Source organism: Oryx dammah, unplaced genomic scaffold, assembly GCF_014754425.2.
Source record: "Oryx dammah isolate SB20612 unplaced genomic scaffold, SCBI_Odam_1.1 HiC_scaffold_17, whole genome shotgun sequence".
NCBI classification, from domain to species: Eukaryota; Metazoa; Chordata; class Mammalia; order Artiodactyla; family Bovidae; genus Oryx; species Oryx dammah.
Window position 1 is genome coordinate 54,027,793 of NW_024070201.1, and position 24,215 is coordinate 54,052,007.

Genomic DNA, 24,215 nt, shown 5'->3' on the forward strand with positions numbered 1-24,215 from the left:
AGTATTCTTGCCTGGAGCATCCCATGGACAGAGGAGCCTGGTGGGCTACAGTCCATGGGTTCTCACAGAGTTGGACATGACTGAAGCAACTTAGCACCCACATTGTAGAACAGTCATCTTATAATGAAGTTTGTACCTTTTCCATTAATTTATTTTTAAAGTATAATTGATCTACAATGCTGTGTTAGTTCCTGGTATACGAACAACATAGTGATTTGATTACTTCTAGACATTTCAAAATGATAAATCTAGTTACCATCTGTTGCCATACAAAGATATTAAGTAATTACTGGCTATAATAATCACCACACTGTACATTTCATACCGTGACCTATTTATTTTGTAACTGGAACTCTGGGCCTCTTGATCACCCTCACCTATCCACTCCCCACCCTGCCCCATCCTTATTCCTTCTGCCAACCGACTGTTTGTTCTTTTATCTATGAATCTGTTTTTGTTCCATTATGTTTATTCATTTGTTTTGTTTTTTCAGATTCAACATATAAGTGAAATCATACAGTATTTGTCTTTCTCTCTCTGACATATTTCACTTAGCATAATACCCTCCAAGTCCATCCTTGTTGCACATGTCAAAATTGCAGTTCTTAATTACTGTGTAGCAGTTCATCGTGTTTTTGTGTATGCATGCATCTTTATGTGTATTTCACTTCTTTTTCTTTTTTTTTTAACTTTTATTTATTTTGGCCACACCATTCAGCTTGCCATGATCTCAGTTCTCCACCCAGAGACTGAACCTGGGCTACAAAAGTGAGAGCTCAGAATCCTAACCACCAGCCACCAGAGAACTCCCACATCTTTTTATTCATTTGTTGATAGACACTCAGGTTGTTTCCATATCTTTTCTGTTGTAAATAAGGCTGCTATGAACACTGGGGTGCCTGTATCTTTTTGAATTAGTGTTTCGTTTTTTCAGATATATACCCAGGAGTGGAATTGCTGGGTCATAAGGTGGGTTCTATTTTTAGTTTTTTGAAGAACCACCATACTGTTTTCCACAGTGGCTGCACCAATTTACATTTCCACCAACAGTGTATGGGGGTTACCTTTTTTCCACATCTTTGATACCATTTGTTTTTTTTTTGTGTGTGTGTTTTAATAATTGTAGCCATTCTGCTGGTATGGGGTGATATCTCCTTTTTGTTGGTTTTAATTTGCACTTCTCTGATGGTTAAGGATGTTCAGCATCTTTTTCTGTGCCTATTGGCATCTGTATGTCTTCCTTGGGTAAATGTCTAATCAGGTCGTCTTCCCACCTTTTAAATGGGTTGTTTGTTTTTTAATATTTTATTTATTTTTTTGACTACATTTGGTGTTAGTTGTTGCATGTAAGATCTTTGTTGCAGCATGCAGGATCTTTCTTTGCAGTGCTAGCTAGACTCCAGAGTTCTTGGGCTCAGTAGCTGTGGCTCACTGGCTTAGTTGCCCTATGGTGTGTAGGATCTTAGTTCCCTAACCAAGGCTTGAACCCACTTCCTCTGCATTGAAAGGCATATTCTTAACCACTGGACCACCATGGAATTCCGTGTTTGTTTCTTATGTTGAGTTGTATGAACTGTTTACGTATTTTTTATGTTAACCCTTTATCAGTCATATTATGTGTTAATATCTTCTTCCATTTGGTAGGTGCCCCTTTCTTTTGTTGATGATTTATTTCACTGTGCAAAAGCTTTTTAGTTTGATATTGTCCCATTTGTTTATTTTTTTTCTTTTTGTTATCCTTGCCTGAAGAGACACATCCAAAAAATATTGCTAAGACTAATGTCAAAGAGTAAAGAGCATGCTGCCTATCATTTTTTCTAGAAGTTTTATGGTTTCAGATCTTACATTTAAGTCTTTAATCCATTTTGAGTTTATTTTTATATGGTTTGATTGTTTTGCATATATTAATAGCAGTCCAATTTTCCCCAACACCATTTGAGAGGCTGTCTTTCCCCCATTATATAGTTTTGCCTCCTTGTCATAGATTGGTTGTCCACATAAGTAGGGATTCATTTCTGGGCTCTGTCTGTCCCGTTGGTCTATGTGTCTGTTTTTGTGCTAGTACCATGCTGGTTTGATTACTGTAGCTTTGTAATATAGTTTAAATCAGGGAGCATGATAGTTCCAGCTTTGTTCTTCTTTCTGAAGATTGTTTTCGCTATTCAGAGTTTTTGTGTTTCCATACAAATTTTAGAATTATGTGTTCTAGCTTTGTGACAGACGCCATTATTATTTTGATGGGTGTTGCCCTACAGCTGTAGATTGCCTTGAGCAGAATGGTCACTATAACAATATTAATTCTTCCAACCCATGAGCATGGTGTATCTTTCCATCTATGTTGTCTTTAATTTCTTTCATCAGTATCGTATAGTTTTCCAAGTACAATTCTTCCTTAGTTAGATTTATTCCCAGGTATTTTATTCTTTTTGATCTGATTGTAAATGAGATTGTTTTCTTAATTTCACTTTCTGGTAGGTCATTGTTAGTGTATAGAAATGCAACAAATTTCTATTTATTAATTTTGTATCCTACAACTTTATCAAATTCATTAATGAATTCCAGTAGTTTTCTGGTGCTGTCATTAGGATTTTGTGTATGGTATTATGTCATTTGCTAACAGTGACAGTTTTACTTCTTCTTTTTCAACTTTGATTCTTTTTATTTCCTTTTCTTGTCTTGATTGCTGTGGTTAGGACTTTAAAAACTATGTTGAATAAAAATGGTGAGAGTGGGCATCCTTGTCTTGTTCTTGATCTTGAAGGAAATGCCTTCAGATTTTCACCCTTGAGTAAGATGTTAGCTGTGGGCTAATCATATGTGGCCTTTATCACTTTCCTTTAGGGCAGTTAAAGAAAAAGGTTATAGAACCCTAATCACTCAAATTTGGTGGAAGAAATCCCTGAGTCTTGATCAGAGTAACTTGGAGGTAGTGTAACAGCCATTTACCCCCTTATGCCTAATATAAATGAGAATTAGTTATTTTAAAAACATTGTTTGCATGTTTTTAGTCAGCTTAGGAAATTTTTATGCCATTGTAAAAAATTTAATGAAAATAAATCATAAAATATGGATGTGTGTCCTTGGTGAGATTTTAATAGTAATAAGTAGCTTGCATTTTAATTAAGTTAGTCTAAAGTTTTAAATGCATTTTATAGGACTTGTACATTCATGATTTTTAAGAGATGCATTTCAACTCTAAGTAAATGAAAAATTATAGTGAAATTAGCCATGAAGAATGAATGTTAAATTTATTTGAGGGTAAAGAATGGCTCCATTATATCATAATTGAATTGCATCTAAAATAATGTCACTTTGGTTTTAAGTACCTTTACTATTTTGTGAATTTGTTACTAGTTTGATCTGTGTGAGGGCAGAGTCTATCTGGTTTTCCTTTGTATTCTCTTACAGTGCCTTTCAGAGTAGATGCTCAGTAAGTATTTGCTATTGAATGAATGAGTAAATGTAAGGCAACTGCTCTTAAGAAATTTAACTTAAAGACATAATACATAAATATCTGTATTCTGATTTAGTGAAAAGAGCTATCTGTGGAAGACAGTCTATGCTAAGTGCCAGATGAGAGATTAGAACAGTAAGTGCTGTAAGAAGAGAATGATCATTTTCAGTAGGATGATTAGGTAGGCAAAACTGACTTTATTGAGTTGAGCCCTGCAAAGAAACTTTTAATCAAAATGGAGAGGAAGTGGGGATTATAAAAAATCTTGATTTCATCAAATGTTTCTCTAATGAGTTTAAGACTGTCTATTTCCCTTGTTTTCCTGACTCTCTTCTTCTCTACCATGCTTATCTGTTAACTATTAATTCTCACTGTTTGGCTCTCATCTTTGATCCTTCTTGAAAGCAGTTATTATATACAGGTAAGGCTCTTTTTGAGCTTCCCTCATGGCTTAGTGGGCTTCCCAGGTGGTGCTAATGGTAAAGAACCCACCTGCCAATACAAGAGACATAAGAGACACAGTTCTGATCCTTGGGCCGGGAAGATTCCCCTGGAGCAGGACACGGCAACCCACTCCAGTAGTCATACTTGGAGAATCCCATGGACAGAGCAGCCTGGTGGGCTATATATAGTCCATAGCGTCACAAAGAGTTAGAGAGACTGAAGCAATTTAGTGTGCACTCACGGTGGCTTAGTGGTAAAGAATCTGCTTGCAATGCAGGGGATATGGGCTCAATCCCTGAGTTTGGAGAGCCCCTGCAGAAGGAAATGGCAACCCACTCGAGTGTTTTTGTTTGGAAAATCCCATGGACAGAGGAGTATGGTGGGTGACAGTCCATGGGGTCACAAGAGTTGAGCACAACTTGCCGACTAAACTACCACCAGTACTCTTTTTGCTATTCTTTCCCACCCTATAACCTCTGTCTTGTTAGGCAAGAGTGTACCTGAGCTATAATTGATAGGAGCTCCTCAGTTCTCTCATGTCTTTACCCCTATGTTTTTGGCCTTTCTTCCCAAATCTAAAATGTACTTCTTCCTGAATTGAATATGATTATTTCCATTTTTATGATATGTAATTTTAAAATATTTTTGTTATAACTTAAATGCAGTAAAGTGAAAGTGTAACTGAGATGTTTTTAAAAAATGATGTGAAAAAAGTTTTCATAAATAATGTTTTGAAGCTACTGTATGTGCTGCAGAGAAAATAAGGTGCTTCTTGTATTGATAATGATAAATACTTACCTTTCCTTCTTTCAAGACAGGTCAAGTGCTACCTCCTTACTGAAGCCCTTCTTGGGTTCCCTCTGTATACTGTTTGTGCTGTTTCATCCTGCCATTCTCCGTTACTGGTTGCTTATCTGTTTGTCTTTCCTACTAAATTGTGTGTGTGTGTATATGTATGTGTGTGTGTGTGTGTGTGTATGTATATATATATATATATATATATATACATTTTCTCAGGACAGGAACCAGGGTTGTTAACCTTTCTTCCTATCTCCTGATTCAGTGCTTTGCCCATAAAAAATTCTTAATGAATGTTTGTCAAATTGAACTTGCTTTGTGTTTATACTTTTTAAAGTAAGACAGACCTGTATTGGTTTTTTGTTTTTATTCTGATATTTGTCTTAATTAAAAGCTGCTAAGGAGGGACTTCTGGTGCTCTAGTGGTTAAGACTTCACCTTCCAATGCAGGAGGTACAGGTTCTATCCCTGGTCAGGGAGGTAAGATCCCATATACCTTGTGGCCAAAAACCAAAACATAAAACAGAAGCAGTACTGTAACAAATTTAGCAAAGACTTAAAAAAAAAATAGCTGCTAAGGAGCACCTGTAACACACACACACACATATATACATATATGTATATTTTAAACTTGGTGAATCAGAGTACTCAACTTTCCTTGTCTGGATTGGAAGACAGACTTTCTCCCTTGTGACAACTGTTCTGGAGCTGATTTAAGTACTAAGACAATTCCCAGGCAGCATTTAATTTTTAGCACAGCAAGATTGTAGAAGATCCTAAATAATCTTCCATGGATCTTTCTCGTATCAGAAATAATCTTTATAATGTGTTATTTGGTTGTATTTATTTTCATCATTTTAATTATTTAAATAGTATTTTCCTGTGTTTTATAGGTCAAGAAACTAAGACTTAAGCATAAATAAATTGCCAAGTTCACACAGAAAGTGGTAGTATCTATAATTGAGATTAAATGAGTTGATCTCCCTTTTCCCAGCTCCAAAGACTCTGAAGCTCTGAGAGTCTTTAATATTATTTGAACACTTGGATAGGCAGTAAAATATTTGATGAAATGAACTTGCTTTGAGGAAGGTACCAGGTTGCTTTCAGGCTCAAACCGGTAACTGATTTCATCTAGCTCATTTGCTGACTGCTTGGGAGGGCTCCTTGGCAGTAGCAGTGAAGCAGTCCCAGTATAGATCACTTTTTCAGCTTCACCAGGTTTTAATGGTTCTGTTTTTTCACCCTTAGCTCTGGGTGGTGGTTATACAATTGTAAGTAAAGCTGATCTCTAAATTGTCTACTCTGTTGCCCCAGGACTCATATATTTTGCCCAATTTAGGAGCCGTTTTAAGACTGCTGAGCACGCTGTAGGCTCCACCTACTGTCATGCTGAAGCTACTGCATCTCCGTTCAGCATTATTCCTAACTTAACTCTTCTGCTCGTTACTTGTTTCCCCTGACCTCCTTTCTTATGCTTTAGATACTTGAGTCTTCTTATCATTTGCTAAAAGATGACTTTACCGATTAATAAATTTTGAAATTACTGAAATGTTGTCAGCCTCACCCATAATTTGTATTGAGAGGAGAATTCAAAGATACTGTGTTTCAGAGTATAAAAATACCATAATTTTTAGAGTTTAAAAAAATCCCTTTTGTCCATATCCAAACAGGAGTCCCTCTAGAAAAAAAAAGATTTTTCTTACTTTAATGTTTTAGTACACTATTGTGTGGTATATGAATGAATCTCTAGTTTTATTTCTGGGGGGAAAAACCCTGTTTTAATGGAATTTTCTGGAAGCAGCTCAAGCTCAATTAAACTCTTAGTAGAAGAAATTTAGCCTTTATTTTCTATCATTTATTTATATTATTAATATTTTAATTTTAAATTATAAAAACAGGATAACCACATTGTAGAAAATAAAAAAAAAATCCATTGCTTTACTATCTTAAAACTCTTTTACTTTGGTGTTTGGGGAACCATCACCAAGCATAGTTTGGCCCAGCAATAATAAACATATGTTTTGGTAAAAACATAGTTTTATAATTGTTATCAATAATAGTTATCAGTATATTACCTCTTAGATCTAAATTCATCATTCATTGCGTGCTCTGTGGAAATGGACCTGTGCTGTTTAAATTTGTTTCCTTTGCTGACTAGCCAGATGTTAAATTTTGTCAGTAGAGGGCGCTGGAGAGATATTGCAAGAGGAAGAGTTTCCCTTCCTAGTTCTGGCGTGCTGGCTTGGTGGCTTAAGTGCCTGACCCTTGCAATGTAAGTGTTCATCCATGCAGTGCCCAGATCCTGAAGCTTACATGGCTTCTCCAGTGCCAGCTCATTCACTACTGCAGTCAGCAGCACCAGTGGCCATTAGCTTCCCACTCCAGGTGATCTCTTTTCCCTGGCATCCTAGAGGGCAGATTAAGGACAAGTTCCTAAGGGTGTTTGATATTCACTCTTGCCATCTCCTGTTTGACCACTTCCAATTTGCCTTGATTCATGGCCCTAACATTCCAGTTTCCAATGCAAAATTCAGACTTAAATTGAGGAAAGTAGGGAAAACCACTAGACCATTTAGGTATGACCTAAATCAAATCCCTTAGTATTATACAGTAGAAGTGACAGAATCAAGGGATTGGATCTGATAGACAAAGTGCCTGAAGAACTATGGATAGAGGTTCCTAACATTGTATAGGAGGTTGTGATCAGAACCATCCCCAAGAAGAAGATATGCAAAAAGGCAAAATGGTTGTCTCAGGAGGCCTTACAAATAGCTGAGAAAAGACAAGAAAAGGGAGAAAAAGAAAGATATATCCATCTGAAGAATAGCAAGGAGAGATAAGAAAGCCTTCCTAAGTGATCAGTGCAAAGAAATAGAGGAAAACAATAGAATGGGAAAGACTAGAGATCTCTTCAAGATAATTAGAGATACCAAGGAAACAAAGATAGGCATGATAAAGAACAGAAATGGTATGGATCTAACAGAAGCAGAAGATATTAAGAAGAGATGGCAAGAATATACAGAAGAACAATACAAAAAAAGATCTTAATGACCCAGATAACTACAATGTGATCACTCACCTAGAGCCAGACCCTGGAATGTGAAGTCAAGTGGGCCTTAGGAAGCATCACTACGAACAAAGCTAGTGGAGGTGATGGAATTCCAGTTGAGCTATTTCAAATCCTAAAAGATGATGCTGTGAAAGTGCTGCACTCAGTATGCCAGCAAATTTGGAAAACTCAGCAGTGGCCACAGGACTGGAAAAGGTCAGTTTTCATTCCATTCCCAAAGAAAGGCAATATCAAAGAAAGCTCAAACTGCCACACAATTGCATTCATCTCACACTCTAGTTAAGTAATGCTCAAAATTCTCCAAGCTAGGCTTCAACAGTACGTTAACCAAGAACCTCCAGATGGTCAAGCTAGATTTAGAAAAGGCAGAGGAACCAAAGGTCAGATTGGTAATGTCCATTGAATCATTGAAAAAGCAAGAGAGTTATGGAAAAACATCTACTTCTGGTTTATTGGCTACACTAAAGCCTTTGACTGTGTGGATCACAACAGACTGTGGAAAATTCTTCAAGAGATGGGGAATACCAGACCACCTTACCTGCCTCCTGAGAAACTTGTATTGCAGGTCAAGAAGCAGCAGAACCGGACATGGAACAACAGACTGGTTCCAGACTGGGAAAGGAGTATGTCAAGGCTGTATATTGTCACCCTGTTAACTTACATGTAGAGTGTATCATGCAGAATCCTGGGCTGGATGAAGCACAAGCTGGGATAAAGATTGTTGGGAGAAATATCAATAACCTCAGATACTGAGATGGCACTGCCCTTATGGCAGAAAGTGAAGAGGAACTGAAGAGTCTCTTGATGAAAGTGAAAGTGGAGAGTGAAAAAGCTGGTTTAAAACTCAACATTCAAAAAGCACAGATCACAGCATCTGGTCCCATCACTTCATGGCAAATAGATGGGTAAACGATGGAAACAGTGACAGACTTTATTTTTTTTGAGCTCCAAAATCACTGCAGTTGGTGAGTGCAGCCATGAAATTAAAAGACGGTTGCTCCTTGGAAGAAAAGCTATAACCAACCTAGACAGCATATTAAAAAGCAGAGACATTACTTTGCCGACCAAGGTCCGTCTAGTCAAAGCTATGGTTTTTCCAGTAGTCGTGTATGGATGTGAGAGTTGGACTGTAAAGAAAGCTGTGTTGAAGAATTGATGCTTTTGAACTGTGGTGCTGGAGATGACTCTTAAGCATCCCTTGGACTGCAAGGAGATCAAACCAGTCAATCCTAAAGAAAATCAATCCTGAATATTCACTGGAAGGATTGATGCTGAAGCTGAATCTTTGGCCACCTGATGCAAAGAGCTGACTCATTAGGGAAGACCTTGATGCTGGAAAAGATTGAAGGCAGGAGGAAAAGAGAATGATAGAGGATGAGATGGTTGAATGGCATCACTGACTCGATGGACATGAATTTGAGAAAGCTCCGGGAGTTGCTGATGGACAGGGAAGCCTGGCATGCTGTAGTCCATGGGGTCGCAAAGAGCTGGACACAACTGAGTGATTGAACTGAACTCAGCCAATCTTTTGGGCTTTTCAGGTAGCACTAGTGGAAAAGAACCTGCTTGCTGATGCAGGAGACACAGGTTCAATCCCTGGGTCAGGAAGATCCCCTGAAGAAGGGCATGGCAACCCGCTTCAATATTCTTGGCCTAGAGAATCCCATGGACAGAGGAGCCTGGTGGGCTACATTCCATAGTGTTGCAAAAAGTCGGATGACTGAAGTGACTTAGTTCAGCTCAGCCAATCTCTCATTACTACAATTCCCTCTTATAGTTAATGACTCTTTATAGTAAACTTTTCCTGTTCAAATAACTGTGGCTTTCTCTCCTGATTTGACCCAGACTAATAGCATTTTTAACCAAACATTTTCAGTCTGTAATAAGTTTTTGTACATTCTTTTTGTTCAGTAAATTTAAATTAGCTAGTATGTATTTATCCTGTTTACAAAGTCATTTCATATCTATTATTTTTTAAATTATCTTTTTAAAAGCAACCTTTTATTCTTCTTTATTTAAAGTCTTAGCTTCTTGACTGTTTAATCTTTTTGCTTTTGTGGTTAATTGTTTTTGTGTCCTATTGAAAAACTCTTTGCTACTCCAAGGTCATGAAGGTGTTCTCCTATGTTTTCTTCTAAAAATTATATTGTTCTACCTTTAACATTTAGATCTGCAGTACATCTGGAATTTACTTTTTTTATAAGAAGTGTGAGGTTGGGGTCCAGGTTCATTTTTTTTCAATAGATTAAATATCCAGTTGATCCATTTACCTTCATTGAAAAGACTATCTTTTTCATACTGTATTCAGGGTCTTGTTTGTCATAAATCAAGTGGCTAAATGTTAGTTTGTTCTTGGAATCTTACTTGTTCTACTTCTTTATCTTCTTAATAGGCCTTGATATCTAGTTGTATAAATATTCTAGTTTTGTTGGTACACAAGATGTCTTGACTCTTTTTGGCCTTTTAGATTTTCATATAAAGTTTAGAATCAGGTTATCAATTTGTCCCCAGAAAACCTGCTGGGAGTTTTATTAGTGTTATATCTTGCACACCTTTTGTTAGATTTGTACCTAGGTATATGACATGTGCTGAGGTTATTGTAAGTTATATCTGTAGCACCACAGCTGTAGTTAGATAGTCTAACTAGAGTCAACAATGTCTTTAATACTGTATTTACTTAGCTGTATATAGAGATAGGGTAGGTATGAAATCTGTCTTATCTGGATGCCCAGTTCAGTTCAGTCGCTCAGTTGTGTCCAACTCTCTGCAACCCCATGAATCTCAGCACGCCACGCCTCCCTGTCCATCACCAACTCCCAGAGTTCACTCAGACTCACGTCCATTGAGTCATTGATGCCATCCAGCCATCTCATCTTCTGTCATCCCCTTCTCCTCCTGCCCCCAATCCCTCCCAGCATCAGAATCTTTTCCGATGAGTCAACTCTTCGCATGAGGTGGCCAAAGTACTGGAGTTTCAGCTTTAGCATCATTCCTTCCAAAGAAATCCCAGGGCTGATCTCCTTCAGAATGGACTGGTTGGATCTCCTTGCAGTCCAAGGGACTCTCAAGAGTCTTCTCCAACACCACAGTTCAAAAGCATCAATTCTTCGGCGCTCAGCCCTCTTCACAGTCCAACTCTCACATCCATACATGACCACTGGAAAAACCCTAGCCTTGACTAGACGGACCTTAGTCGGCAAAGTAATGTCTCTGCTTTTGAATATGATATCTAGGTTGGTCATGACTTTTCTTCCAAGGAGTAAGCATCTTTTAATTTCATGGCTGCAGTCACCATCTGCAGTGATTTTGGAGCCCCCCAAAATAAAGTTTGACACTGTTTCCACTGTTTCCCCATCTATTTCCCATGAAGTGATGGGACTGGATGCCATGATCTTCGTTTTCTGAATGTTGAACTTTAAGCCAACTTTTTCACTCTCCTCTTTCACTTTCATCAAGAGGCTTTTTAGTTCCTCTTCACTTTCTGCCATAAGGGTGGTGTCATCTGCATATCTGAGGTTATTGATATTTCTCCCAGCAATCTTGATTCCAGCTTGTGTTTCTTCCAGTCCAGCATTTCTCATGATGTACTCTGCATATAAGTTAAATAAGCAGGGTGACAATATACAGCCTTGACATACTCCTTTTCCTATTTGGAACCAGTCTGTTGTTCCATGTCCAGTTCTAACTGCTGCTTCCTGACCTGCATATAGATTTCTTAAGAGGCAGGTCAGGTGGTCTGGTATTCCCTTCTCTTTCAGAATTCTGCACAGTTTCTTGTGATCCACACAGTCAAAGGCTTTGGCATAGTCAACAAAGCAGAAATAGATGTTTTTCTGGAACTCTCTTGCTTTTTTGATGATCCAGTGGATGTTGGCAATTTGATCTCTGGTTCCTCTGCCTTTTCTAAAACCAGCTTGAACATCAGGGCGTTCACAGTTCATGTATTGCTGAAGCCTGGCTTGGAGAATTTTGAGCATTACTTTACTAGCATGTGAGATGAGTGCAATTGTGCAGTAGTTTGATCATTCTTTGGCATTGCCTTTCTTTGGAATTGGAATGAAAACTGACCTTTTCCAGTCCTGTGGCCACTGCTGAGTTTTCCAAATTTGCTGGCATATTGAGCATAGCACTTTCACAGCATCATCTTTCAGGATTTGAAATAGCTCAACTGAAATTCCATCACTTCCACCAGCTTTGTTTGTAGCAATGCTTTCCAAGGTCCATTTGACTTCACATTCCAGGATGTCTGGCTCTAGATAAGTGATCACACCATCATGATTATCTGGGTCGTGAAGATCTTTTTTGTATAGTTCTTCTGTGTATTCTTGCCATCTCTTCTTAATATCTTCTGCTTCTGTTAGGTCCAGACCATTTCTGTCCTTTATCGAGCCCATCTTTGCATGAAATGTTCCCTTGGTATCTCTAATTTTCTTGAAGAGATCTCTAGTCTTTCCCATTCTTTTCTTTTCCTCTATTTCTTTGCATTGATCGCTGAGGAAGGCTTTCTTATCTCTTCTTGCTATTCTCTGGAACTCTGCATTCAGATGCTTATATCTTTCCTTTTCTCCTTTGCTTTTCACCTCTCTTCTTTTCGCAGCTGTTTGTAAGGCCTCCCCAGACAGCCGTTTTGCTTTTTGCATTTCTTTTCCATGGGGATTGTCTTGATCCCTGTCTCCCGTACAGTGTCGCGAACCTCATTTCATAGTTCATCAGGCACTCTTTATCTATCAGGTCTAGGCCCTTAAATCTATTTCTCATTTCCACTGTATAATCATAAGGGATTTGATTTAGGTCATACCTGAATGGTCTAGCGGTTTTCCCTACTTTCTTCAATTTCAGTCTGAATTTGGCAATAAGGAGCTCATGATCTGAGCCACAGTCAGCTCCTGGTCTTGTTTTTGTTGACTGTATAGAGCTTCTCCATCTTTGGCTGCAAAGAATATAATCAGTCTGATTTCGGTGTTGACCATCTGGTGATGTCCATGTGTAGAGTCTTCTCTTGTGTTGTTGGAAGAAGGTGTTTGCTATGACCAGTGCATTTTCTTGGCAAAACTCTATTAGTCTTTGCCCTGCTTCTTTCCGCATTCCAAGGCCAAATTTGCCTGTTACTCCAGGTGTTTCTTGACTTCCTACTTTTGCATTCCAGTGCCCTATAATGAAAAGGACATCTTTTTTGGGTGTTAGTTCTAAAAGGTCTTGTAGGTCTTCATAAAACCGTTCAACTTCAGTTTCTTCAGCATTACTGGTTGGGGCATAGACTTGGATAACTGTGATATTGAATGGTTTGCCTTGGAGATGAACAGAGATCATTCTGTCATTTTTGAGATTGCATCCAAGTACTGCATTTCAGACTCTTTTGTTGACCATGATGGCTACTCCATTTCTTCTGAGGGATTCCTGCCCGCAGTAGTAGATATAATGGTCATCTGAGTTAAATTCACCCATTCCAGTCCATTTTAGTTCTCTGATTCCTAGAATGTCGACGTTCACTCTTGCCATCTCTTGTTTGACCACTTCAATTTGCCTTGATTCATGGACCTGACATTCCAGGTTCCTATGCAGTATTGCTCTTTACAGCATCGGACCTTGCTTCTATCACCAGTCACATCCACAGCTGGGTATTGTTTTTGCTTTGGCTTCATCCCTTCATTCTTTCTGGAGTTATTTCTCCACTGATCTCCAGTAGCATATTGGGCACCTACTGACCTGGGGAGTACCTCTTTCAGTATCCTATCATTTTGCCTTTTCATACTCTTCATGGGGTTCTCAAGGCAAGAATACTAGATGCCCAGTTGTACTCAAATACACAGTCAAGTAGAAAGAAAGACTTCATCAGGAGTACAGACAAAAAAGGAAGTCACATACAAAAAATTCAGACTGGCTTTAAACTTCTTCATAGTAATATTCAGTCTAGAAGACAGTATAATAGTACTTACCAACTTTTGAAAAAAATACACCAAAATTTTATAACTAAGTTATCTTTTGAGTATAAAGGCAAAAGACAATATTCTCAAGCACTTAGGAAGTCAAGGAATACAGTACCTATAAATCCTTGAAGAAACTTCATGAAGATGAATGATGAAATCTAAACAAGTAAAATGTTTTTTTTAAAGGCAAAATGGACCATTCTTTCAGAAGCATTGGTATAAGCTGCTTTTTCCAACTCAGTTTTTGCTGTTATCTTTGAGGTTTATTCTGAGGTACTTTTGCTTTTTACCTTGAAAATTTAGTTCCTCTAGTGGATGTTCTGGTTGAAAATTCTTAGTTTCATTTGTTTGAAAGTATCTTCATTTTACTTCAATTTCTGTAAGAATTTTTTGTTGAGAAAATTATTTTCCTTTAGCACCTTTTAAGTATCTCTCCATCATCTTTCTAAGAAGTCACCTGCTTTATTTTTGCTAAAGGCTGTGTATCTTTAAGTGCATGTCTGTGCTTGCTCACTCAGTGGTGTCCAGCTCTTTGTGACCCCACTGACTGTAGCCCGCCAGGCTCCTCTGCCCCTGGGAATTTCTAAACAAGGGTACTGCAGTGACTTGCCATTTCCTTCTCCAGAGGATCTTCCCAACTGAGGGACCGAACCCATGTCTCCTGTCTTCTGCATTGGCAGGCAAAATCTGTAGCACTGAGCCACACCCTTTTAATTTAAATTAATATTGATTAATCTCATTATCTTCTTGTGCTTTTCTTTTCCTGTAGGGAATACAGTGAGTAACCTGATTATGATTTTACCTCCAATTTTTGGTGCGATACAGAGTGTTCGAAGCGGACTGGAAAAGCGGTACACTGCTTCCTATTTAGCACTCACAGGTATGTATAACACTTCATCTAAGAATGATGTAAAAAAATGATGTACAGTATTCAGACAGTCGGTTTTCTTATTCATTCCTAAAATTGTTTCTTGATTTTGTGTTGTTTATTATACAACTTGAGCATATTCTGAAAGTTCTGAATTAAATTACACAAATCTTGCCAGTATTTGAACTGTATTTTGAGTAAATTTTTTAAAAAAAATAACAAGATATTTCAAGCATCCAGAAAAGAACAAGGATAATATAGCAAATATACCTATGTATCCTACCATCCTGCTTTGTCAGATCTTAATATTTTGCAGTATTTGTTTCAGATTTTACTTTTTCCTTTTTAAAGAAATAAACTTACAGAGTTAATGCTCCGTTTGTACTCCTGCCTGATTTTATTCCCATCTTCCTCCCTGCTCACCCTGCTAGAGTTATAAAACTTTTTCTAAAGACTATTCTATTGTATCTAACTTTTTACAGCTTATTCCTATTATTCTACTTGTCTGTGAGACAGGGACTGCATCTTAGTTATTTGTATACTGATTGTCTGGCAAGTTAGTGGTCCTCAATAAATGTGACATGGAAGATAAGTGAACTTTATCAGAGTCTAAGATGGGAAAATCACTCTTTCATGTTCTTGCATTATCATCATAAAAACAAAACTAGCAAAGAAAGTAGGTTCTAGTCTGTTTTTTATATAACTTTCTAAGCTAAACAGTTTCTTTTGTTTTAATTCAAGGTAGATGTTATTTACACAGTAATATTTACCTAATTACCACGAAACTGTAAGATATAGTATATCATATCTGATTCTATATAATTATATTAGTCACTGTGTATGAGAGAGTTTTTCCAGTAGTCATGTACGGATGTGAGAGATGGACTTTAAAGAAAGCTGAGAGCCGAAGAATTGATGCTTTTGAACTGTGGTGTTGGGAGAAGACTCTTGAGAGTTCCTTGGACTGCAAGAAGATCCAACCAGTCCATCCTAAAGGAAATCAGTCCTGAATTTTCACTGGGAGGGCTGATGCTGAAGCTGAAATTCCAATACTTTGGCCACCTCAAGAGAAGAACTGACTCATTGGAAAAGACCCTGATGCTGGGAAAAATTGAAGGTGGGAGGAGAAGGGGATGACAGAGGATGAGACAGTTGGATGGCATCATCAACTGAATGGACATGAATTTGGGTAAACTCCTGGAGTTGGTGATGGACAGGGAATCCTGGTGTGCTGCAGTCCATGGGGTCACAAAGAGTCGGACATGACTGAGCAACTGAACTGAACTGATGAGAGAGTTTAATTTTTGTATCTCTTATACATGTGATTTTTTGAGAAAGTTACTTGATTGATCTTCAGTAGGAACACTTATTCACAAACTTAACCCTTTGCTTTATTTCCTGGGGTGTTTTAAGAATGTTTGTAAAATACCAACAAATCACAATCGGTAATAACAGAATAAAAAGATTTGAGGGACTTCCAAGCAGCTCACACTTTCAGCCTTGCTACTGCTAAGTCACTTCAGTCATGTCCGACTCTGTGCGACCCCATAGACAGCAGCCTACCAGGCTCCCCCATCCCTGGGATTCTCCAGGCAAGAACACTGGAGTGGGTTGCCATTTCCTTCTCCAATGCATGAAAGTGAAAAGTGAAAGTGAAGTCGCTCAGTCATGTCCGACTCTTTGCGACCCCGTGGACTGCAGCCTACCAGGCTCCTCTGCCCATGGGATTTTCCAGGCAAGAGTACTGGAGTGGAGTGCCAAAGAATACTATGAGCTTCAAATAATTTTTAAACAAGAAATAAATATCAAATTCTAACAGAACTGTCTTTAATGTTTTAGACTTTTTGAGGTTTGAAAAACTATGTGGAAAAGAGGAGAGAAGAGTTGAGGACTTAATCTGACAAAACACTAAGAGAAAGGGAAAGCTTCACGATAAATGCAAAATTTCTGAAAACATTCTAAGACCTGGTAAATCAGAGTAGTGGCAAGTACACAGTAAAAGACTTGAAAGTATGCGAGGCCTCATGTGGCAGTTTTGAAAAGGTATTGCTTCTGGGAAAGAAGTAACTAGAAAGAGGGAAGATAGCCTTTGGAGATGTGTTGGTAAAGAATAAAGTTAGAGGCAGGAATTAAGATCCTACTGAAACAAAACAACTAAAATACAGTAGACCCTTCTCCCTGCTTGGCCCTCTCCCCCTGCCCCCCAAACAAACATATATTGAAAGGGAATGTAACCTTCTTTATTCAGAAGGGGGCAGTCTCAGACTAGGAATCTTTTAAGCCACCCTAAACCTTAACTCTTTCCACAAAATAGACCCCACCAAAGTCAGTCTGCATCTATGCAGTTACTGTAATAAGAAAACAGAAAATGAGAATCAATATCTTTTGATTTGTGGTTATTCTTTTCCCACTGCTGCTGCTGCTGCTGCTAAGTCTCTTCAGTCTTGTCCGACTCTGTGTGACCCCATAGATGGCAGCCCACCAGGCTCCACCGCCCCTGGGATTCTCCAGGCAAGAACACTGGAGTGGGTTGCCATTTCTTTCTCCAATGCATGAAAGTGAAAAGTGAAAGTGAAGTCGCTCAGTCGTGTCCAACTCTCAGCGACCCCACGGACTGCAGCCTACCAGGCTCCTCTGTCCATGGGATTTTCCAGGCAAGAGTACTGGAGTGGGGTGCCATACAAATTATAAAGCAGAAAGAAACTGCAGCACGATATTCCTAACTGAATTAGCCTCAAACCAAAAAATAGATAAAAAATTTTAAACTAATAACACCAATAAAAATTAATTAAAAAAAAATTAACGGAAATAGCTTCCTCACCTCCCAAAAGAAATAAAATTAAATTGATTAAACTTAGGAAAGAAATGAATCCTGAATTACAATGTGTTGAGTATTTAATAAAAACTGTTTAAGAAAGGAAAAAGAAAAAGAAAGAGACACACAGCAAGAGAATGAAAATGAGATAAAGAAATAAAGAGTCAGAGAAAAAGTGATTGAAATGGAAGACAGGCAAAGAAGATTCAATATAATTGTAATTGAAATTCCTGAAAAAGGAAAATAAAACAATGATACAGATCTTATATTTAAAACTATAATTTTAAAATTAATTAGAAAGATGACTTTTTGAAAATGGAAGAAGACCTGAATCTAGATTTTGAAAGGTGCATTTTTGTATTGTAAAACTGACTCGGAATGGTCACTCTGAAAAAGACTAGTAAAATTACTGGATTTTAAAAATGAATAAATAAATAAATAAATAATTCTCACAGCTCTGGGGAAAAAGACCAGATTACTCATAAGGGCAAGAAAATTAGGCTGGCACTAGACCTCAGCAACATAAAAAAGAAAAGCATCAGTGTGACTGCATTTTTAGGACAAACCAAGGATTTTATATTCTAACCAAATTGTTTTTCAGGTATCCAGGTTGTGGAAAAACAGTTTTAAACATACAAGTACTCACTGAAAACTACACACATGACTCCTTCCAGATGAATCTATGAGTATTGCTCTGTCTGATTTAGTAGTTGCTAGCCACATGTGGCAGTTTAAATTTAAATAAATGAAAGTTAAATAAAATGTAAATTTCAGTTCCTCCGTCACATTAGCCATGTTTCAAGTGCTCAGGACATAAATGTGGCTTATGGCTGCCATGTTAGGCAGTGCAGACATAGAACATCACCTTCAGTACAGAAAGCTCTACTGACTGCATTGTCTGGAGAATTATGTTCATTCAACTAGGAGAAAACTAGGCAGACTTGGGCAAAATGTCTGATAATGAACTTTTAATACATTTAACTATAAATCTAAGATTAAAACAATGATAGGATAAGGACTGAAGAATAGTGTACAGACATTATATGGTCTAGTTAAATAGAATAACAAAAGATTTTAATATGCTACAATTCAGTACAAGACAAATGGGGTGAACAAAATATATCAGCCAATATCTGGAAGACCTAAAGAGCATAACCAATAAAATAGATCTTATGGCTTTATTGACTATGCCAAAGCCTTTGACTGTGTGGATCACAAGAAACTGTGCAGAATTCTGAAAGAGAAGGGAATACCAGACCACCTGACCTGCCTCTTAAGAAATCTATATGCAGGTCAGGAAGCAACAGTTAGAACTGGACATGGAACAACAGACTGGTTTCAAATAGGAAAAGAAGTACGTCAAGGCTGTATATTGTCACCCTGCTTATTTAACTTATATGCAGAGTACATCACGAGAAATGCTGGACTGGAAGAAACACAAGCTGGCATCAAGATTGCTGGGAGAAATGTCAATACCCTCAGATATGCAGATGACACCACCCTTATGGCAGAAAGTGAAGAGGAACTAAAAAGCCTCTTGATGAAAGTGAAAGAGGAGAGTGAAAAAGTTGGCTTAAAGTTCAACATTCAGAAAACGAAGATCATGGCATCCGGTCCCATCACTTCATGGGAAATAGATGGGGAAACTGGAAACAGTGTCAGACTTTATTTTTGGGGGGCTCCAAAATCACTGCAGATGGTGATTGCAGCCATGAAATTAAAAGACGCTTACTCCTTGGAAGGAAAGTTATGACCAACCTAGATCGCATATTCAAAAGCAGAGACATTACTTTGCCGACTAAGGTCCGTCTAGTCAAGGCTATGGTTTTTCCTATGGTCATGTATGGATGTGAGAGTTGGACTGTGAAGAAGGCTGAGCGCCGAAGAATTGATGCTTTTGAACTGTGGTGTTGGAGAAGACTCTTGAGAGTCCCTTGGATTGCAAGGAGATCCAACCAGTCCATTCTGAAGGAGATCAGCCCTGGGATTTCTTTGGAAGGAATGATGCTAAAGCTGAAACTCCAATACTTTGGCCACCTCATGTGAAGAGTTGACTCATTGGAAAGGACTTTGCCACTGGGAGGGATTGGGGGCAGGAGGAGAAGGGGACAACAGAGGATAAGATGGCTGGATGGCATCACTGACTCGATGGACGTGAGTCTGAGTGAACTCTGGGAGTTGGTGATGGACAGGGAGGCGTGGCGTGCTGAGATTCATGGGGTTGCAGAGAGTTGGACACGACTGAGCGACTGAACTGAACTGAGTATCTTAACATAGCAGTGTGTATACAATTTATAAATAAATACACATATATGGAGTTCCTAAACAATTTTTTTTGCTATCAAAGTTAGGAAACTACTCCTGTAAACATTTTCCTGCCTTGTAACCACAGTGATATTTTTTTAATGCAAAAGTTAGTCCTGTTAATCTGTGTGTACTTATGTATTCATGTATGTGAATGTAGTTTTTCAACAACTTTGTGTTTAGAATGACGTTCAAATCATAGCATGACTTTAAAAGCTCTTCTCAGTTTACTGCCTGCAAATCATGGCAATCTTCTCACTGGATGCAACAATGTTTATAGTTGAAGCCAAGCTCTTTTACTTCTTTAAGTGCATTGTCATTCCTTTATGTTGAATGATCCTTCTACATAGAATGATCTCATTTTAAAAAGTTCTTTTCACCTATTTAACTCCATGTGTTACTTCCCCTGATATCCCTCTTCTGACTCACTAGACAAGGTAGTAACCCCCTTGCGTAGACTCCCTTAGCTTTGAAATGGCCTCTCTCGTATTTTTAGTGGCTTCCTAAAAGTTCTTAGGACAGGAAACATATATCTCTTATTCACTCCTCTATCCCAATGGAAATGCTTGGAATGTTGCTAAGTGTTAGTCGCTCAGTTGTGCCCAACTCTTTGTGACCCCATGGACTGCAGCCCACCAGGCTCCTCTGTCCATGAGATTTTCCAGGCAAGGATACTGGAGTGGGTTGCCATTTCCTTCTCCAGGGGATCTTCTCAACCCAGGGATCGAACCCAGGTCTCCTGCACCACAGGCAGATTCTTTACTAACTGAGCTACAACTGCCATGTAATGTTGGTAGTTCAGTTTAATTGAGTTCAGTCGCTCAGTCATGTCCGACCCTTTGCGACCCCATGGACTGCAATATGCCAGGCTTTCCCTGTCCATCACCAACTCCCAGAGCTTGCTGAAACTCATGTCCATCGAGTTAGTGGTGCCATCCAGCCATCTCATCCTCTTGTCCCCTTCTCCGCCTGCCTTCAGTCTTTCCCAGCGTCAGGGTCTTTTCCCAGTGAGTCAGTTCTTCCCATCAGGTGGCCAATGTATTGGAGCTTCAGCTTCAGCATCAGTCCTTTCAGTGAATATTCAGGGTTGATTTCCTTTAGGATTGACTGGTTTGATCTCCTTGCAGTCCAAGGGACTCTCAAGAGTCTTCTCCAACACCACAGTTCAAAATCATCAATTCTTCAGCTCTCAGCTTTCTTAATGTTCCAACTCTCACATCCATACATGACTATTGGAAAAACCATAGCTTTGACTGGATGGACCTGTGTTGGCAAAGCAATGTCTCTGCTTTTTCGTATGGTCTCTAGGTTGGTCATAACTTTCCTTCCAAGGAGCAAGTGTCTTTTAATTTCATGGCTGCAGTCACCATCTGCAGTGATTTTGGAGCCCAAGAAAAGAAAGTCTGTCACTGTTTCAACTGTTTCCCCATCTATTTGCCATGAAGTGCTAGGGCCAGATGCCATGATCTTAGTTTTCTGAATTTTCTGAGATTTAAGCCAACTTTTTTACTCTCCTCTTTTACTTTCATCAAGAGGCTCTTTAGTTCCTCTTCATTTTCTGCCATAAGGGTGGTGTCATCTGCATATATGAAGTTATTGATATTTCTCCTGGCAATCTTGATTCCAACTTGTGCTTCATCCAGCCCTGGCATTTCACATGATGTACTTTGCATATAAGTTAAATAAGCAGGGTGACAATATACAGCCTTGATGTGCTACTCCTTTCCCAGTTTGGAACCAGTCCATTGTTCCATGTCCTGTTCTAATTGTTGCTTCTTGACCTGCATACAGATTTCTCAGGAGGCAGGTAAGGTGGTCTGGTATTCCCATCTCCTCTACTAGCTTTGGTTGTAGTGATGCTTCCTAAGGCCCACTGATTTTGCACTCCAAGATGTCTGATTTTGGTATTGTCCATCTGGTAATGTCTTTATGTAGAGTTGTCTCTTGTGTTGTTGGGGAAGGGTGTTTGCTATGACCAGTGTGTTCTCTTGGCAAAAATCTGTTAGCCTTTGCCTTGCTTCATTTTGTACTCCAAGGCTAAACTTGCCTGTTATTCCAGGTACCTCTTGACTTCCTACTTTTGCATTCCAGTCCCCTTATGTCAGGATATCTTTTTTGATGTTAGTTCTGGAAGGTCTTGTAGAACTGTTCCACGTCAGCTTCTTTGGCATTAGTGGTTGGGGCATAGACTTGGATTACTGTGATATTGAATGGTTTGCCTTGGAAACAAACAGAGATCATTCTGTTATTTTTGAGACTGCACCCAAGAACTGCATTTCGGACTGTTTTGTTTACTATGAGGGCTACTCGATTTCTTCTAAGGGATTCTTGCCTACAGTAGCAGATATAATGGTCATCTGAATTAAATATGCCCATTCTGGTCCATTTTAGTTCACTGATTCCTAAAATATCGATGTTCACTCTTGCCATCTCCTCTTTGACCACTTCCAATTTACCTTGATTCATGGACCTAACATTCCAGGTTCCTATACAATATTGTTCTTTACAGCATTGGACTTTACTTCCATTACCAGTCACATCCACATCTGGGTGTTGTTTTCACTTTGGCTCCATCTCTTTATTTTTTCTGGAGTTATTTCTCCACTGATCTCCTGTAGCATATTGGGCACCTACTGACTTGGGAAGTTCATTTTTCAGTGTCCTATCTTTTTGCCTTTTCATGCTGTTCGTGGGGTTCTCAAGGCAAGAATACTGAAGTGGTTTGCCATTCCCTTTTCCAGTGGCCCATATTTTGTCAGAACTCTCCACCGTGACCCATTCGTTTTGGGTGGCCCTACCAGCATGGCTCCTAGTTTCACTGAGTTAGATAAGGCTGTGATCCATGGAACATTAAGTGCCCAGTAAATGTTTGTTGGAAAGGAACTGAGGTTTTGAAGCAACAGGAACTTTAATTCATTGCTGGTAGGGATGCAGAATGGCACAGCCACTTTGAAACAGTTTGGCAGTTTCTCACAAAACATACTCTCACCATATAATTGAACTTTCCCTGGCGTTTACCTGATAGAGATGAAAACTGTTGTTTACACAGAAACCTGCACACAGATAGCAGGTTTATTCATAATGCCATACCTGAAGGGAGCTAATCTGCCTTTTAATAGGTGAATGGAGAAATAAACTGTGGGACCTCCAGACAATGGAATATTATTCAGCACTAGAAAGAACTGTGCTATATAAGGCCTTGGACAGCCATGGAAGAACCATAAATGCATATTACTAAGTGAAAAGCCAGTCTGAAAAGGCTACTTACTGTATGACAGTTTGGAAAAGACAAAACTGTAGACAGTAAAGAGATCAGTGGAGTAGAGATCAGTAGAAAGATCTCTTGCCTGGAGAGTCCCATGGGCAGAGGAGCCTGGCGGACTATAGTCCATGGGGTTGCAAAGAGTCAGACCTGACTGAGCATGCACACACACATGTGAACTGCATCTCAATAAAGCTAATACATTTTAGCAAAAATTGGTGGTTTGCTTTATAGTGGCAAAATATAAAATATTGTAAGGAGAAACGTGATATTCTATTTCTTTGCACTCTAAATGGAGTTTTGAAAGGGAATAAACTGTAGGGATTTTTGTAAAGATCAGGCTTTAATGTGATATAGTAAACAGTGACAAGAGTATATTTGGAAACGTTTGGATAAAAACAGGCCTTGAGTGAGACATAGATTAAGTGGCCAGTCTGCCTTTCAGGATAAATAGTCATTCACCTCATTTTTATTTTTTTTACTTTATAGTATATTGTATGAGTTTAAATAGCTCACAAGGTTTGTTTTTTTTCTCCTGCCATTAATTTATCTAATTTTCTGATTTCTCCTTTGAAAAAGAACAGCCACCATCCCACTTCCTCATTTCCTTAGTAAGATGAGTTCAGTAACTCTACTTCTCTCATCTCCTTTTGAGCACTAAAAAAATGTGATAATATCGGTACTGATTTTTTTTTAACCAAGAGTAACAAAGGGTTTGAAATCTTTCTCTAATGGCTTTGTTCAAATGATTTGATAACATCCACATTTACTGTGTTTGTTGGGCTAACTGCTACATCCTTGAGACAGACTCCTCTGGCATCATTCTTGCTTTCTCTGGCTTCCTTCGTAAGTCCCGTCTTCTTGCTCCTATGGTAGAGTGTGTGTGTGTTGCTCTCAGTCGTGTCCAACTCTTCCCAAGGACCGTGCTCCTATGGTAGTGTGTGTGTATGTGTGCATGTGCGTGCATGCGCTCTCAGTCATGTCCACTCCCATGGACTGTAGCTCCTCTGTCAGTGAAATTTTCCAGGCAAGAATACTGGAGCAGGTTGCCTTTTCTATCTTAAGGGGATCTTCCCTACCCAGGGATCAAACCCATGTCTCTTGCATCGAGAGGCGGGTTCTTTACCAGCGGAACCACCAAGGAAGTTCACTCTATGCATATCTTTTTTTCTCCCCATTTCTCCACGTACTGTTATCTTCTGTTTATCGGCCTGTCTCTTCCATTAGCCTGTATGCTTCATCAAGGCCAATGACTGGATCTTATCTTTGTACC

The 24,215-nt window shown here is 38.8% G+C and overlaps 1 protein-coding gene across 2 annotated transcripts in view; it reads left to right on the forward strand.

Moving 5' to 3' along the window:
- The window catches only part of ACER3 (alkaline ceramidase 3), a 133,479-nt gene that overhangs the window by 37,037 nt on the left and 72,227 nt on the right, over window positions 1-24,215 (forward strand). For both annotated transcript variants that reach the window (XM_040258905.1, XM_040258906.1), the window contains exon 2: window positions 14,463-14,573. In XM_040258905.1, coding sequence (XP_040114839.1) covers window positions 14,463-14,573 — 111 coding nt within the window. The remainder of the gene's footprint in view (window positions 1-14,462; window positions 14,574-24,215) is intronic.